Source organism: Eulemur rufifrons, chromosome 9, assembly GCF_041146395.1.
Source record: "Eulemur rufifrons isolate Redbay chromosome 9, OSU_ERuf_1, whole genome shotgun sequence".
Taxonomy (NCBI): domain Eukaryota; kingdom Metazoa; phylum Chordata; class Mammalia; order Primates; family Lemuridae; genus Eulemur; species Eulemur rufifrons.
Genome location: NC_090991.1, coordinates 49,552,852 through 49,569,702, shown reverse-complemented (window position 1 = coordinate 49,569,702; position 16,851 = coordinate 49,552,852). Strand labels below are relative to the sequence as shown.

Sequence of the window (16,851 nt, the reverse complement as noted above, 5' to 3'; positions counted from 1 at the left end):
AAATTCACTTTTTCTTTGAATTTTGTTTTTCTGAATTGGTGTGAGAAGAGAGCATTAGACGCACTGTACCTGCAGAGCAGGACCGAATGCTGTAACTGTGGTGGAACAGAGGTGGGCAGAAGCAGAGGCAGAAGGAGGCGCCCTGTGTTCCTGGAACGCTCGTGAGGACGCAACAGACTGAGGCTGACAAAGAGGAAACATCAGTGCTGTCAACAGACGATCTACATCGAGACTGTGATAAGTGGAGAAACAGATATGTAAATATGTTAAAGTTACAGTGGTATCCGTCAGAGAACAAAAAGTCAGAAACTCTTAAAAATTTTACCTCCTAGGACTAGAACTGGGGATGGGAGATAGAGATAGAAAATCGTATTACTTGCAACTGTTTCAGCATTTTAAATTTTTTTGCCATGTGTAGTTATGTTGCAGTGGTTAAAAAGTAGTAAGTAGTATAATTTAAAATAACCCTTTTTCAGTTTCAAAATGACGTTGTAAAATGAAGCGTTTTTATGTGCCAGAAGTCTCAGGGAAGGTGTGTTCCAGCCTGTGGAGACAGGGGCAGCACAGGTGCTAACCACGCTAATGAGGACGTGAACAGAGGACATCCCAGCAGGCAGCGGGAGGGCGGGAGACAGCAGAGCACAGGACTGTTGAGACCAGTTTCCCGTGGCTACCAGGGCTAATGGTGGCCTTCGCCTCCTAGGGTTATTGTAAGGCCGGGTTAAATAATCCACATAAAGAACCCAGAATGGTGCCCAGCGCTTAATAAACGTTAGGCAGGACGCAGGTGGCTCCCTGAATTCAGGCCTCTCTTCCCTGTCTAATTGTGCGTTTGGACCTGCCAAAGACCGTCCCCATAAAATGTCATCACTTTCAACTCAAATACATCAGAAACCATCTTCATTCTTTTTTGCCTCGTCACTTCCCCTTTTCAAACCTTCTCGGTGAGCGAATGCCATTATGCCAGAGTCCCAGACTTCATCCTGGCGTGACCACAAGGCACGGCCACGTGGGGTCCACACTCAGGAGCTGGCCGGCTGCCACCTGCCACCTGGCACCTGGCAGTTGCTGTGCTGGGATGTGGAAGGCAGGCAGTTACTTTTTTCCTTCGATAAACTTCTTGTGAAATCCTGCTGCTCGTAGGAAAAGTGTTCCCCCACGTAGATACGTACGTGGTGTTGTGGCGCCTGCCCTCGGCATAGCCACACAGAGTAGCGATCAGAATCTTTCTCTTGCCTGGTTTTTAGAAATACTTTGGCGGGGGTGATAAATGAAACTGTATCTTAGGTTATTTATCATCCTGCAAGAACTGCCAGAGCCTAATTTTGTTCAAAAGTCTTCCAAGAGGATTCAAAACAATTCTTTCTTCCCAGTTGCTTTAGGCCCTCCAGAACACACGAATTACAAAAACGTACATAAGTCCCTGCCCTCTGCCGCCAAAGGTATCCTGCATTCAAGCATGTCCAAGAGTTAGTTATGCCCGTGTACGGCCTGTGCGGTAGCGTGAGGCCGGGCTGCAGAGGGAATCTCGAGTTTTCTGTGACTTCCGAGATGGTGTCCCTTCTGGCAGCAGGTCCCCTCCTGGGTCAGAGCTCACCCACTTGCCTCTTTGCCTCTGATCAGTCCGTGGGCTGTAAAAGTAACAATTGCCTGGGCTCGACTTGGCACCCAGAGGCTCAGAGAGCAGACCCTGGTGCCCTGTCTGGCCTCTGCCACACCTGGTCTGTCCCTGGGCCTGCAAGGTTCATTCTTCCAATTGAGGGCAAACCCACATGTGGGCAACAGTGGCACACGGTGAGGGGGAGTTGGCTAGGGGCATGAATCTGACCAGGAGGAAGAGCTTGTTTTAGGAACAGCTTGGCATTTTCTATGCTGGCGAAGACATTCGCTCCCATTTTCTCTCTGGGAACACAAAGATCTGATCTTTGTCTGGTTGTTGAGAACTAAAGCAAATTGACATTGACTCTGGGATGCTAATGCTTCCCAAGGCACCTTCGCCTGGAAGCCACCTTCGCCTGTTGTTTAGAGAGTGCCTTTGTCCTGTCGTCATTCAGACAAACGAGGCCAAGCCTCCCTCTCTGCAATCTGCTGGGGTTGGGCTCGTTTCCAAGTAGGCAGCAGAGACTGGAGAATAGCTTTTTCTGGGCCTGTCGCTGTGTAAGGGGATCCTAACTTCAGACAACAGAATATGCCAAACAAGCACACTTGCAAACATTAATTGGGAAGTGGTTATTTTAATGACATGGGGATTCATGTTACAGTATCTTCCATTATCAACATCTCTTAATAAACTCTAAGACAGGACTTTATTGATAAGAATTTGAGTTAGATTCAACTGTTCTGGAACCCTTCTCTCTCTCATCTTTCCCAACACTTACTTATCGTTCTCCAATATGAATAACAGGGTTAGTAATTCACACTAGAACAATGTATTGAACTACTTTTTCAAGAAAATAACTCTAAACTGATAAGTTTCCATCCATCTTTTACGTGGCCTTTGCCAGACTCTACGGGGATTCCTTGGCAATACCTGGCTGGTTCTACCAAGATTTTCTTTGATAAATGCATAATATGATCAGAGTTCCTGCCTTCCTGCTTTCGTTTCCTGCTAGACATCTGGGGCTGAAGACAGGCCGGGCAGGGTTACCAGCACATCTCCGGCCCGACAGTCTCCCAGAAGGCTCAGCTGAGCTGCAGGGACAGAGTGAGAGTGAAGACAGCAGCCCTGCCCTGTTGGGTGTCTAAGCCCGATACATCGACTCTCTTGATAGACTAACACAGGCCTTCATGGCCAGGAAACCAGACTGTGGTGTTATGTGGCATTGCCCCCTCGCCCAGCTTGGTGACAGTTCCCCGAAAGGCTGGGACAGAGGAGGAATCAAAGCTGATTTCTCCAGCACGCTTGGAGGCTCCTGGTGTAGCCGGGGCTGTATGTGGCCCCTCTAAGTCCCCTCCGGCAACATATGTGCCCACATGGTTGCTTTTCTGTCTTTTAATGAGCGCCTGTCAGGACCTGTGCAAGTGGGTGCTCAGACTTGCTCCTAGAGCTGAGCCTGTATTTAATATTGAAGCATCATCTGGACCTCGATGCTTCTCACCCCACCTTCTCTCCCCATCCTGGTCATCCCTGACCGGGGAGCAGCTCCCCAGCTGCGAAGACCACTCCTCACACAGGGAAGGGTACCTTGGCCTGCCTTCAGCAATTTAATCATACGCTTCAAAGCCCTTCTCCCTCAAAATAAATTTTTTTCCCTTTCCTAAATCAGAAGGACGACAGGCTTATTTGCAAACCATCATGGAATGCTCATTTGTGAACAGGTCCCCGGCTACTGACCTGGCCGAGGTACAGGGTGGGCGGGAGGCACAATGTGTTCACTTTGCTCCATATGTGTTTAGGGCGCAGAGACTCAGATGCCCATGCTTGCTACCCACGGGGCCCTTGTGGCTGGGGGGGAAAGCCACAAGCCCAGGTCAGCAAACCGGGCAGCAAAGGACACTTCGGAGGAAGGAACAGAACAGGGGATTGAGGTTCATGGCCCAGCTCTGCCTCTCCCCAGCTGGGTCCCTTCTGGAAGGCCCTTCTCCTTATCCATCATCGCGGCACCCCCGTCCCCAGCGTCCCAGAGCTGCGGTGAGCGTGTACAGGTCGGTGCACTACGGCTGGATGCCGAACAACTCGAAAGGGTTGGTTTGCTGGTTAACATAGGTCCTTTTGCTCTGGGCTACACTAGCACATACATTAAGATGACTAGTTAGAGGAAAATTTTTAACAAAAGAGCCAAATGGCTGTTGTTTATGGTTTAAAAAAGTGAATTTTTTGAAACGGAGGGATATGCCTTTCTGGTGTCACAAAATGCCCCAAGTTTTTCCCCAGCTTTTGACGGCTCACCCTAGTGGGCCAGGGGTCCCTGGTGAAGATCTGTGTCCCAGAGACCCAGTGTTACTGATGGGAGTGGGTTGTGGTCCTGGCAGTGTTGGTGCAACACAAGGTTGAGAACAACAGGTTTGTAAACACTGGATTCCTCAAAGGCAGGAGACTGGCCAGGTAGCAGTGGCTCGGACGTCCTCTGACCTTATATTCTCATGGCCATGGGCAGCTCCTGAGATTCAGGGGCTGCACAAAAAGAGGTTGTCTCCTCCCTGATGGAAAAGCCTAAAACCTTTAGACATCCATCGCAGCCTGTCTTTCAATTCAGTTCTCACTGATATAAGGCACCTCATATAGATATTCTTTCTCACCTAACCCTTTTTGATGGTGTTGGATGCATTGGACAAACCTTAAAATATGGGACATATTTACAAACCTCTCCCTGGAGTTGTGGCTTCCATAGTATCCATTCTTGGAGGAAATTTCTGAAAGAGGAGAAGAACAAGCAGCTGTAGAGATACGAAGACCCTGGACCACAGAATCAGAACCCACCTGGGTCTCTCAGGCTAGTTCCCCGTCACCTTCCCTCCCTGATCTGTAGACCGGAGGTGGCAGTTCCCACCTGTGGTTCATGTAGCACTAGGTCTTATCGCCTCGTGCCTGGTGGAGAAAGGGCCACCAGCCCCCCATTTCCCAAGAGAAAGAACCACAGAGAGCCTAGGATCTTGAATACAAGGCCTAATTTGGAACCAGAGTCATCTTAGAGGAAATTAAATTAATGAGGAAATAAAATTAATGAAGACTCAGTTGATGTACGGCCTTTATGACGAATTAACATCAAGTGCCTTAAAAATGCAGCTGGCCCTTGAACAACACTGGTTTGAACTGCACGGGTCCACTTATGTGCAGATTTTTTCCAATAAATATATTGGAAAATTTTTTGGAGATTTACAACAATTTGAAAAAAAACTTACAAATCGTGGAGCCTAGAAATATGGAAAAAGTACGGAAAGTGTCATGAATACATAAAATATATTTAGAATACTATTTTATCATGTGCTACTATAAAATGTATACAAATCTATTATTAAAAGTTAAAATTTATCTAAACTTGTGTATACACAGACTGTCCAAGGCGCCATTCGCCATTCGAAGTTGAGAGAAATGTAAACAAACGTGAAGATACAGTATTAAATCATAACTGTATAAAGTTAATTGTGGTCCATGCTGTACTACTGTAATAATTTCATAACCACCTCCGGTTGCTATTGCAGTGAGCTCAAGTGTTGGAGTATCTGCTTAAAATGTCATGTGACACTCATCTCAGTGTGAGCAGTTCGTTTCTCCAGAGAGCGGATAGTAGTAGAAAGTGATCTCGCATATTTTTCATCATGTTTAGTGCAGCACCATGCACCTTGAATAGCATAGTATCCATAGGATGCACCACTGGGGACGCTGGAAGTGCTCCCAGAGAAACAGAGAGAGGTCATGACATTATGAGAAAAACTTGAATTGCTAGATACATACTATAGATTGAGGTCTGCCGCTGCGATCGTCTGCCATTTCAGATAGGTGATTCATCTTGTAAACAGGCGATGTAAACTGATATATTTCCTCTTCCTTATTTTCTTAATAATATATTCTTTCCAGTTTACTTTATTGTAAGAATGCAGTACATAATAATATAGTACGTATAACACACACAATGTGTATTCATTGACTTTGTTATCTGTAAGGCTTCTGGTCAACACAGGCTATTAGTAAAGTTTTGGGAGGAATCAAAAGTTATGCACGGATTTTCAACTGCACAGGGGGTTGGTACCCCTAACCCTGCATTGTTCAAGGGTCACCGTCTCGTGTCCTGTGTAGTTGGAGAGGGCCAAGGACACTGGGGTTGTATGAATAATACTGAGTCCAGGAGACAGTGACAGTGTCTTCTTTCTTCCTGAAAGAAGACAAGCCCCTCTCGGTAGATTTTGACCTCTTCTCTGTTCATAAAAAGAGAAGCCTTTGGCTTTGCTTCTGACCAGTATTGGTTATTTAGCAAATCTCCTTCCTAGATGGTGCGAGGGGAATCGCAGGACTCCCCTACAGGTGTCAGGAAGTGTTGTAATGCTGTGTGTCCACGCTTTTGCTCCGTGGCCACTGGGTCACTGGCATCAAGCTCTGGAAAGAGCCAGACAGTAAATATTTTAGGTTTTCAGGCCACTCAGTCCCTGTCATAACTCTTTGGTGGTCCTTACTGCCCCCTCAGATACTCACCAACCAGCCTCACCCTTCCACGTCTGATCCCAGGTAGGGTGTTGCTATTGGCGAACTCAGCGAGTCTGTGAGCATCCCTAGGAAGGACTTGAGAATCATCCTGTCCTTCCCCACACTGCAGGCTGGACTCCGGCCACACCTTTGGAACAGACTGTCCCAGTCTCCACCACTGGACCGAGGGTGGTTCCTTTGAGAGCCGGGATGATGGTGATTCTACCACGCCGCCTGCTTTCCTCCCTACAAGACCCCAATTTATTCTGGTGGCATATAGAGACCCCTCGGTCTAAGGGAAGGGTAGGCAGGGTGGGCCCTTCCCAGCCCCAGGGAGAGATTGAGACCGGCCTGAACTTGTCTTGGAGTCTCAGAGTTCTGGGCCTGGGGCTGAGATCAGTCCAGGGTTGGGCACTTCCTCCCGTCCTGGCCGAGGAGGTATGAGGAAGTCTGCCAGAAGAGATGTCCCTTCCAGAGGAATGAGACAAAGCCTCGATAAAGAAAGGCTTTTGCCTTTCTGCTCTCTTCCTACCTAGGACATAGGTGAAATGCCTGGCGTGGCACCGTCACTTTGCAACTATGAGGACCTAGTTGGTGAGGATGACAAAGTGAAAACCTGCAGCCTGTGTCTGCAGTGACGTCGCTGAGCTTTTGTACCAAGCTAATAAATAAAACCCGGTGTGTTTAGGCCGGGGCTCATCAAACTCTGGAAAGAGCCAGACAGTAAATATTTTAGGTTTTCAGGCCATTCAGTCTCTGTCATAACTACTCAGCTCTGCTAATGTAGCATGAAACCAGCAATAAACAACTTGTCAGCCAATGACTGTGGCTATGTGCCAGTAAAACTTTATTTACAGACACTAAAATTTGAATTTTATATGATTTTCATGTGTCGTGAAATATTCCTTCTTTGGTGATTATGTATTTAAAAAATGCAAAAGTCATTCCTAGCTTGCAGGCCTTACAAACCCAGGCAGCGGCTCCGTCTGGCCCTGTGGGGTTAGTGCGTCGGGTTTAAGCTCCTGTCAAGTTGAATTTTCTGTGCCAAGGAGCCTGACGCAGTTTTACCTGATGCAGTGACAGTGACGGCGACGTTCCTTATTGAGAGGTTATTCCTAACCCCTTGTGCTTTTTTTTATGTCTGTTTCAGAGGGTCTTGCTGTCGGAGTTGGATTCGGGGCTATAGAAAAGACGGCATCTGCTACGTTTGAGAGCGCCAGGTAAGCCAGCACCGGGTGGCTCTGCCCCCAGTGGCGCCGTGGGTCTGCTTGCCCCGTGGGGAGCTGCCTGCTCGGACCTGTCGGGGACCCCAGCTCTGCGGGCGGGACTGCTGGAGGCGGCTCGCGGGCAGGTGAAGCTCATGCCGAGAGAGGCGCTCGGTCAGAGACTCAGGGGTGCGCCGGGTCTTTCAGACCAGCTGTCGAGTGGGTGGCCATTCTGAAAACAAAACACGGATATAATCGCATGCTGTGCCTTAAGCACTTTAAACGTATAAAGACTAAAGACAAAAAAGTCTAATAAGGGCAGCAGTTGACGCTCTTTCTGGACTCTGGGCTTTCCTGGTTTCCCCCCGTGTCTACCTGCTCTGAGAATGCTCTTTGGGGGGTGGCCTTCTTGTCCCACAGCCCTTTCTCCAATGTTGGTGTTCCCAGGATCTGTCTCTAAAGCATCCTTTTTTCCCCACTCACTGCACTCTTCCTAAGCCACTTTCCCCATTCCTGTGACTTTATCTTCTACCAATTTGCTGATGACGCCCACGTCGAGCTCCGGCCTGGATGTTCCTCCTCCTGCCTCCTGGGAGGCTCCCCTCACCCCGCTTTTCCAGAGCCGAGCCTGTGTCTCATCTGCTGTCCTGTACAACCTGCCCCTCTCTGGGGTTCCCTGCCACCCCCACACCCAGTCGACCAAGCCAAACCCACTGTCACCCTCAATGCTTCATTGTCCCTCACCTTCCATAGACAGTCACCGGGCCTTGCAAGTTCTTCCCTTCCCTTCCCTTGAATTAAAGAGGGGCTAGACAAGGTGACAAGCTGGGCTCACCTGGTGTCCGTTGGACATCACAGAGGCGAGGTCTGCGTGGTCCGCCACGAACACGGCAGCCTCAGCGTGGGGCCTTGCGTCCAAGGGCGGCAGACTCGAGTGCCCTCAGGGGACTCGGGGATAATAAAGATGAGTGGGGACAATCGGGTGAGGACAGTCGGAAATGGTGAGGACTGAGGTGAACTTCAAATGGCAGGTGCGCTTTCTAAAGGTGCTTGAATTTACAATTACTTAAAAACATAATTCAGATCGGATGTCTCCAGGACCACTGGTTTCTCCCCCCTGCATCCAGCTCGTTCCACGGCCTTCAGTCTGGTGCCATCCCCAGATATTCTCTCGCGAGGCAATGGCCCCCCGTCCTTTGGTGATCAGCCCCATGTCCACTAGCCGTGGCTGTCAGAAACTAATTTCTCACGTAACCCCCTTTCCATCCCTTCCCGGTTACCGAGCTGCCATGGGCCCTCCTTGTGCCCCGTGAGGACTGTGTTCAGGTCACCTCCTTGCATCTCTTTCCGCAGCTGACGTGGAGCCCCTGCGTGTTAAACGTGGCCATTGCTGTCAGTGAATTCGAAGGCTACGTGTTAAGAGATGTGTCCATTCTTTGAGGCCCAGAACATGGGTGTGGGCTCAGCACATTCTAGGCTGAAATTTTTCCTGCTCTCAACTTCTTACTTCTGCCTCTCAGACTCCCAAGTCATTTCCTCGCTCTGTCTCTCGTGTCATCTGTTAAAACGTTGCCTGTGGAAGGGCCTTTAGAATGTAAGAAATGTCACCAAAAACAAGGGCTAATTATGACTCACAGCGCCCTGCAGCCCGGGGCCTGGGGTGGGGACATGTGGCTCTCTGTCCCCTGGCACAGCCGTTTAAATCTTGACTTCATTAGACCGTGAGAAACTTCAGAGTCGCACGGTATCCGTGGGGCCGAGGAGCCCTGAGGGGCTGACCTTATAAACAGTCAAAGCCAGGTCTTCCCAGGGCACGGGGGACCACGCACGCTGCAGAAGGCCTGCGCCTGGCAAGTGACAGCCGTGCCCCAGGCGTTGTACTCACAGGCCAGGCTCTTCGTCTGGTGGCACTACATCCCTGTGACATCACGATGTCAACTCCAGTGTCCCTCTATTCTGTCACCCGCACTCTCTGCCAATCTTTATAAATATTTCTGAAGAAAGTGGAGCAACAGTATTTCCAACCCAGCTCCTCCTTTGCCTTGCCCGAACAGATTCTCTCTGAGTTATATAAGCCCTCGATGGGATCCTCTCACTGGGATTGGACTGGGGCAGCGGGCGTCAGTGTTTGCAGCCTCACAAGACCCTCTGCTGCACAAGCGTCCCTGGGGGCTTCTCGTGCCCCTGCACCCCACCCACCAGTGTCACAGCCTGTGGGGCAGAGTCGATGGAGCTCTGCTACCGTGGCCACTGCATCCGCAGAGTGTTGTGGGGTGAGGGGTTTCTGCAGTGCACGCCGCAGACCCCTCCCGCCCATTCTCCCCTCTTAGAAATCCACATAGAGTTCGAGGTGTGGGCTGTCTTTTCCAAATACCTGGGCTCTTCCTCTTGGGTGATAAAATGCAGAATATCCCCCAGGCAGGGCTCGTTGGCTTTCTCTGCCTTAGCTCCTGCTATAGAATGGGTTTCTTGGGAGCATAGGGACTAGAGGGTAGTGGAAAGTGAGAACTTCCCACTCAGGTGCCTGAGAGGGAAAGGCGCTTTATGAATTGTAGGCAGGACAGGCAGAGCCTGCAATGCTGCAGGCTGTAGAATGCCCAGCCGGCAACAGGCTGGGGCCAGCGTCGTGCCAGTTTACACAAGGAGGTCAAGGAATGTGCCTTCCGGTTGTCCCATCACGCTGGGGTTTCCGAACTAGTGTCTGTGCTTGCGCGTCGGGTCCGGAGAGGCAGCCCTGCAGACACAGGAAGAGGGCCTGCGGTGGCGTCCACGTGCCGAGGCTGTATCCCGCCTTAGATTATCATCTGCAACTCCGGGATGAAACTCGCTCGATGAATTGGCGTTAAATCCGCCCACACTCATTCTCAGGTTCCTCTTTCAGGAGGGGGAGAGAAGGCAGTCACGCCGTACGATGATTAAAGTAGAATTAGAAAGTGAACAGGCAGCGCTGTGAGATGAGCCGCTGGTGAAACCGTGTCGTCCCCAGGACTGACTAAGGCAGCCTGCGGCTGGGACCCCCGTGACTGGGAGCACCAGGCAGGGGGCTCGTGCGCCTGCTCCCTGCCTGCTCGGAATGTCCCAGACTCGGTCCTCTGTGAAGATGTCTGCGCCGCGGCTACAGGTGCTCAGCTGTCTCCTGAGCCGGCCTGAGCTCCATCACGCATTCACGCACTCACTCTTTAGTGACTGTTGCTAGGCGCCCCACACTGCTAGTCCCTGCAGAAAACACAATTTGTGTGACATAGCTCTTCCAAGAAGCTAAACAGTTGTCACAATACTTCCCGTAACATGGTGCACTCAGCTGATGTGATGTCCCACCACAAACAAAGGAGTAGAAATGGCTCTTAGCACACGACCAAGGACTAAGCAGGAGAAAGAAATGTCAGGTGCTAGAAATAAAGGGAGGGGCCAAAGACAGCGTGGTGAGCGGTTTCAGGTCCTGACAGAGGTCCAAGGGCTGAGAGAAGGACTTCACGCCCATGGCCTTGCCCATGGATGTCAGGGAACTAGAACAGCCCCAGCCTGAAGGCCAGGGCTTGTGGGCATTGCCTGTCTCTAAAAGGGGCTATAAAACTCCACACACTGGTCCAGGAACTTGCACATGGAACTTCTCATCTCTCCAGGATCTTGGATAGGGTAAATTATCTGCAAGATACCAAAATCCTAGACCTGCATCACACAGGGTATAGGGTACTAATTTATATACTCATATGAGAAACCCCAAATAAAGAAATTAACCCCAAATAAAGAAATTAACATAAAAACTGATCTAGGGTAATAGAAATACTTTGCAAACATAAAGCCCTTACCTACATAAGCCCTAATTCTTCCACTAACCAGGCACCAGATGCCTGGGGGCAAAGGCGTGCCAGGGGGTAGGCGGGACTCGTCAGTATAGATAAACTTGCACAAAAATAGAAAATAAAGACAAACCACATAGGGAAAAACCCCCACCACTTAGGAAAGATAGCACCTACAAGACTAGGGATAATAAAATTGTATGAGAAATACATCAGACAAGGCCAAACTGAGGGACAGAATAACTGACCTGTTCTCCTCAAAACTGTCAAGGTCGTCAAAAACAAGTAAAGTCTAAAACTCAGCCCAGAGGAGACCAAGTATAAGGTGCCGTCCTAAATGGGATCCTGGTCCAGAAAAGGGACATCAGGGAAATACTAGTGAAATTTGAATACGTTGTATAGTTAAAAGTGATGCACCAATATCGATTCCTTAGTTGTGGCAAATACACTGTCATATGTAAGATGTTGGCAGGGAAACTGGGTGCAAGGGTATACAGGAACTTTCTGAATGATCTTTGAACTTTTCTGTATGCCTAAAGCTAATCTTAAATAAAAGGGGTTTTTTTTGTTTGTTTGTTTGTTTTTTAAAACTACATGGGGCTGCAAAAATTAGAGTACTTAATATTTAATGAGGGATAGATTTGTAATAAAATACAGTAGTCTTGTAAAAGAACAGGCAGATTTAGAGAAAAAACCAAGTAGAACTTTTTAAAAATGAAAAATATAGGCATTAAAATGAAAACTCAGTGGAATATTTAAGTGGTTGGATACAAATGAAGGTAGAATTAATGAAGTGGATAATTGATCTGAGGAAATCACCCAGAATGCATCATAGAGAGGTAACGAGACTGAAACTATGAAAGATGAATTAAGAGACTTGATAAAAATAAAATGAAATTTTTAATATTATCTACTTGGAGTCACCAAAGGAGAGAACAGGAAAGATGAAGGTGATTTTCAAGAGTAATGGATGAGAATTTTGCAGAAATGGGAAGAGCCATGAGTCTTCAGATCAGACTGGTGCATGATCAAGCCCGTGAATAGGTCATCGTGTAGCTGTGGCTTCCTGCAGAGCAGCCGACTGAGGGAATCTGAAAAGACACCGGAGGAAGAGATGGTCTCTACCCAGAAATGACCAACAGAAGACTTCTTGGCTCTAATAGAAGATAAGGGAAAGCTACCATCAAAGTGCCAAGAAAAAAGTACCTGTCATTCTTGAGTAGAAGCTGGCAGACTTTCTCTTAAAGTTCCACATGGCCTGTGGGCCATGTGATCTCTGTCACAACTACTCACTGTCGTGGAAGTGCCAACGTAGCTGTAGACAATACATAAAACAAGTGGGTGTGGCTGCGCTCCAGTAAAAGTTCATTTCCAGAAATAGGCAGTGGGCCCTTGTGCTGTAGCTTGACTGAATGAATGAAAAACACTGGGGAGAGATGCAGAAACCACGTGGAATAATTCAGCCATCAGATGATTGAATTCATCTTTTAAAAGAGAGATGTTTTGCTTTTTAAGATTTCAGTCCTAAGAGATTAACAAGTGGTGCACCTAAAAGATGATGTGGAAAAGTTGAAAACCAAGAAATGAAAAGAGATGCAAGGCAAATGCTAATCAAACACAAACAGGTATTATAATTTCAGTATCAGACAAAACAGACTTGAAGGCCGGAAGCCGTATAAGGGATAAAGGTCGCTGCTTAAGGAACAGGGCAGCAGTGCGCCAGCATGACATCGTGACCCTGCGTTTGCACCTGGGTCAAACTCTTCTAAGGAAAAATTGTCAGAGTTGCAAGGAGAAGCGGACAAAACCACACTCATGCTGGGGGAGTATAATGTCCCTGATGCTTAAAGATGACACAGATAAAAAGTGAACAAAATGCAGACAGTGGACATCTAGAGAACCCCAGCCCAGGAATTAGGAAACTTGCACCGTAAAAGGCCATGTGTGCATGTTTCCCAAAATTGATTAGAGTGTTGTGCCACAGAGAAAGAGTAAATACCCCAGGATCAATACCATTCAGACCACATTGTCTGACCTCAACGTGACATAATTGAAAATCAATAGCAGGAAAGACAGCCACGATAATTTGTTAGTGGGAAATTGAGCCTGTAGGCAGCGTAAGATTAACACAGAGAAAACTCCAAGCCCCGGATCCAAACCAGACCACCTAAGACACCAGCAGAAAGATGGGCATGCTTTTTGCTCGTGTTGGGGGCACTTCATAGAGGGGGCTGTGTTTTATCAGGTGCTTGGGAGAGAAAGGGCAGGTCACGCTGTGAGCAAATGCCTCGGTAGGGCCCCAGGTGGTTTCAGGGCCAGCAGCTAGACAGACGTGGCTGAGATAGAACTCACAGGTGCGTCAGGGAAGGTATGTGTGAAGGGTTCGTTTGAGGCAGGCTAAAGAGCAAGTGCGTTACTCAGCAAGAGGTTGGCAGCTATGGCGGGTTCCGATGCGGGAGTGACACCCCAGGAGGCGATTTGAACATTAGTCAGGCTAAGATGAAATGATTTGGTGGAGGAGGGAGAGAGGGTGGACAGACCGGTGTGAAGAATTCAGCAATGGAGCAAAACGTGGCCTGATCACCCACCCCCACCGCCCCCTGCTGTGTGTCTTGGCAGCTATGAAGAAGATGCAGGATGTCGGTGTGCTGTGGATGGGAGTGAGGAGGGGCTGATCCAGGGAAGAGCTTCAGGTGTGAACTGAGAACTGAGTTGTGTGTGTGGAGGGGAGGAGGGGGAATGGGAGCTCTGTGCCAAGGAGACAGGTTGATTCTGTGGTGCCGTGGAGGGGGCTGAGCAGGGACAAAGGGATGGCTTTGCACGGATGGGGAGAGGCGTGACCCGGCCCACGCCTGGGGTCTGTATGGACCCCGCTAACGGAGCCAGATAGTTTCCTCTCATGCAGGATAGGGGCTGGCAAACGACTGTGGGCCGCGGGCCAGACTCGGCCCAACACCTGTTTTGTGTAAGTGAAATTTTATTGGAACACAGGTGCTAGGATGGCTGAAATGAGTAATTGCCACGGAAATCTTAAGGCTGAAAAGCTGGAAATGTTTACTATCGGTTAAGCTGAACGTATTTACTATCTGCAGTTAGTTTGTAGACCCCTCGTTGAGTGGGCACAGTCCCTGGTTTTCCCCCAGATGCATCATTAAACAATGTGAGGCCAGCTGTCTTTTTTGCGACCTCTTGCTTGTGCCTCTTTATGATGCATCTTGAAGCAGGAGGTTCTCTCATCTCACCTCCGGCAGCATAGCCACCCACAAGAAAAGAGAAAAAAAAAAAAAAAACGTAGACTGTAAATATTCCAAGAAGGCGCTGTCTTCAGTTCCCACTTCAGGAGCTTCTGACCTGGAAAGAAGACAGGCAGGCACCCCGCCATGATGCGCGTGTGGCTGCTGCCACCTGGTGTCCTGGTGCCCGCACTTCCTCACCCTCGGCAGCCCCAGCCTTGTCTGTGCCGGCCACCTCCCTGCCTTGCTGGGTCAGCCTGCATCAGGACATTCACTCAGAGGTCCGTGTCCCCCGGACTGTGGAGACTCTCAGTCCCCCAAGGGCAGCCTGTAGTTCAAAGGAAACGGCTTTCTTTCTGACCCGGTCCCACAGCAATTTCTTTTTGTTTCGACCACAGAGAAATTCTTCATACTGTGTGTGGCCTTGAGGAGTTTGACGTTTAAGCGGTTTTCCTTTCTGAAGTATCATTACCTCTGAAGAACGTGTTCTTTGGAGAGGAGGAGACGTGCCCTAAGCTCTCACTGATCAGTGGCAGCCGTCACTCAAGCCAGCATGTAGAGCAATGTCATTTTATTTATGTTTAAACATTCTGCTTCACCTGCCACTTCCTGTTTTAAGCTTTAAGGAAGCTTAAAACTCATCGAGAGACATTTGTGGTCCGCGAGCACACCTTGACCGACAGGTGCAGGCCGTGCACAGCGGAAGGGACTGGCTTCAGACTTCATGGGGTGGCGTGGGTAACCCCCACGGCACATGCCCAAGATACCACCGGGGACTCTTCAACTGAGTGCCTCAACCAGCCGATGCTAACCCCAACCAGACACTTGGTAAAGGATGCCTGGTGGATCAGCCTATAGTTGGACGTAGTATAGCTCATTGCATTACACGTGGAGGATCAAAACCAACTTTAAGGTGTATGTTTTCCTGAGTAAAAGATCATAAATCAGATAAATCCTTTCCCCCGGCTTACAAAAACAATATATATGTTGCTATATTAACAAAGATTTAAGTCAGCAGCCGTTCACTAACTAAGCAACCATTTATTTAGAGGCAAACATGGCAATTGATATATTTTCCTGGTCATTAATTAGCATTAGCCAGGTGATGAGTCTGTCTGTATGTATAATGTGTGTGTGTGTGTGTGTGTGTGTGTGTCCAAGTAGTCCCTCTGCTTTTGTTCCAGTAGATTCTTGGAAACATGCTTACGAGGGGTCTCAGAGAACTAACGTAGACTTTTTAATTAGACTTCACTTGAGCATCTTTTAACAAGCAAGCTGCCACAGCTGTCTCCCAGCAAGCATCCGCGCAGCTGCTCTTGCAGTGCTTAGACCTGCCTTGGGCGAAGGCTCCCAGACTTCTGGAACGTTCCAGGGAGACCTTCCCTTCCTCAAGGTTGCCGGTCTCCATCTCCTCCCTGCCTACCGAATCGGGTCTCACCATTTCCCAGCCTGGTCTCCCGGGAGAGTAGCCTTTAGCCTGAGAAGTGGTGACCCAGCATGAGGACAGGAAGATGCCCAGGGAGGAAACGCTTTCACCCCTTGACTCCAGCGCTCCCACCCCTTCTCAGCAGAGTCACGCCCCCTCCCCACCCTCCCGTCACTTCGGCAGAATTGGAAGTAAATTCTTGTGCTTTCCTTTATCTGCAGTCACACATTATGCTCTCAATTTTATTTTATCTGAGCAAGCCCTTCTCTTGAACCCATCACACTACCTTGTCTGGAATTCTAGAGTAATCTGTTGGCAGCTGCTCCTCTTAAATTTTCCTTTCTCATCCTCCCACACACCGATGGCCCTACCTTGAGTTCCAGAGACTGCGGTGGAATTGGAAAGTGCTGGCAGGCAGGCGGTGGCGGGCAGACGGCGCCACCATGCGGCAGAGCGACATCATAGATCGCTGGGCAGGGTATGAAAGGAAAAGGTAGCGCTGGGGAAAGGCAGTGGAGGTGTGCTGCTGTCCCCATCCACGTTAGGCTTGCACAGAAGTCGCACCTGCAAAAGTTGAAGACCAGACGTGTGTGTATATGAGTCTATAAACAGGCTCTGTGCAATTTCCAAATAGCAGCATCTTTATGTTCCAGCTATTTGACCCTGATGTTTCAGCCCCCATTCAATTCAGCACTTAAAAGATTCATCGCCACTGTATTTCCCCTGTGTCTGGAATAAAAATGCAGCTTTTATGTGGACCTACACGGTGGGGGGCGGGGAATGTGAGGGGGCCCATTGAAGAGCAGGAAGCCACTCTAACTCTTTGGTGTTTGCCCTGCTTAGAGGATCAGCGAGGTGAGAAAGTCCTAACTTCACAACAGCCAAAAATCAATTCATTTTTTCTTTTTGTCACTTGAAGTGACATGTTTACTTCTCTAGTGACTTTGTGTTAAAATAACCTTAATTATTCGATCAGTCCTGGGAAGTGAAGAAGGGGGCCAGAAAAGCCTGCCAGGCGCCTGGGCGAAGCCACACCAGGATTAAACAGGGTCTCACGGAGGATCTC

General features: G+C 48.9%; 1 protein-coding gene across 1 annotated transcript in view; it reads left to right on the top strand.

Moving 5' to 3' along the window:
- The window catches only part of SLC39A11 (solute carrier family 39 member 11), a 308,764-nt gene that overhangs the window by 244,757 nt on the left and 47,156 nt on the right, over window positions 1–16,851 (top strand). Inside the window, exon 7 of the mRNA XM_069481668.1 lies at window positions 7,272–7,341. Coding sequence (XP_069337769.1) covers window positions 7,272–7,341 — 70 coding nt within the window. The remainder of the gene's footprint in view (window positions 1–7,271; window positions 7,342–16,851) is intronic.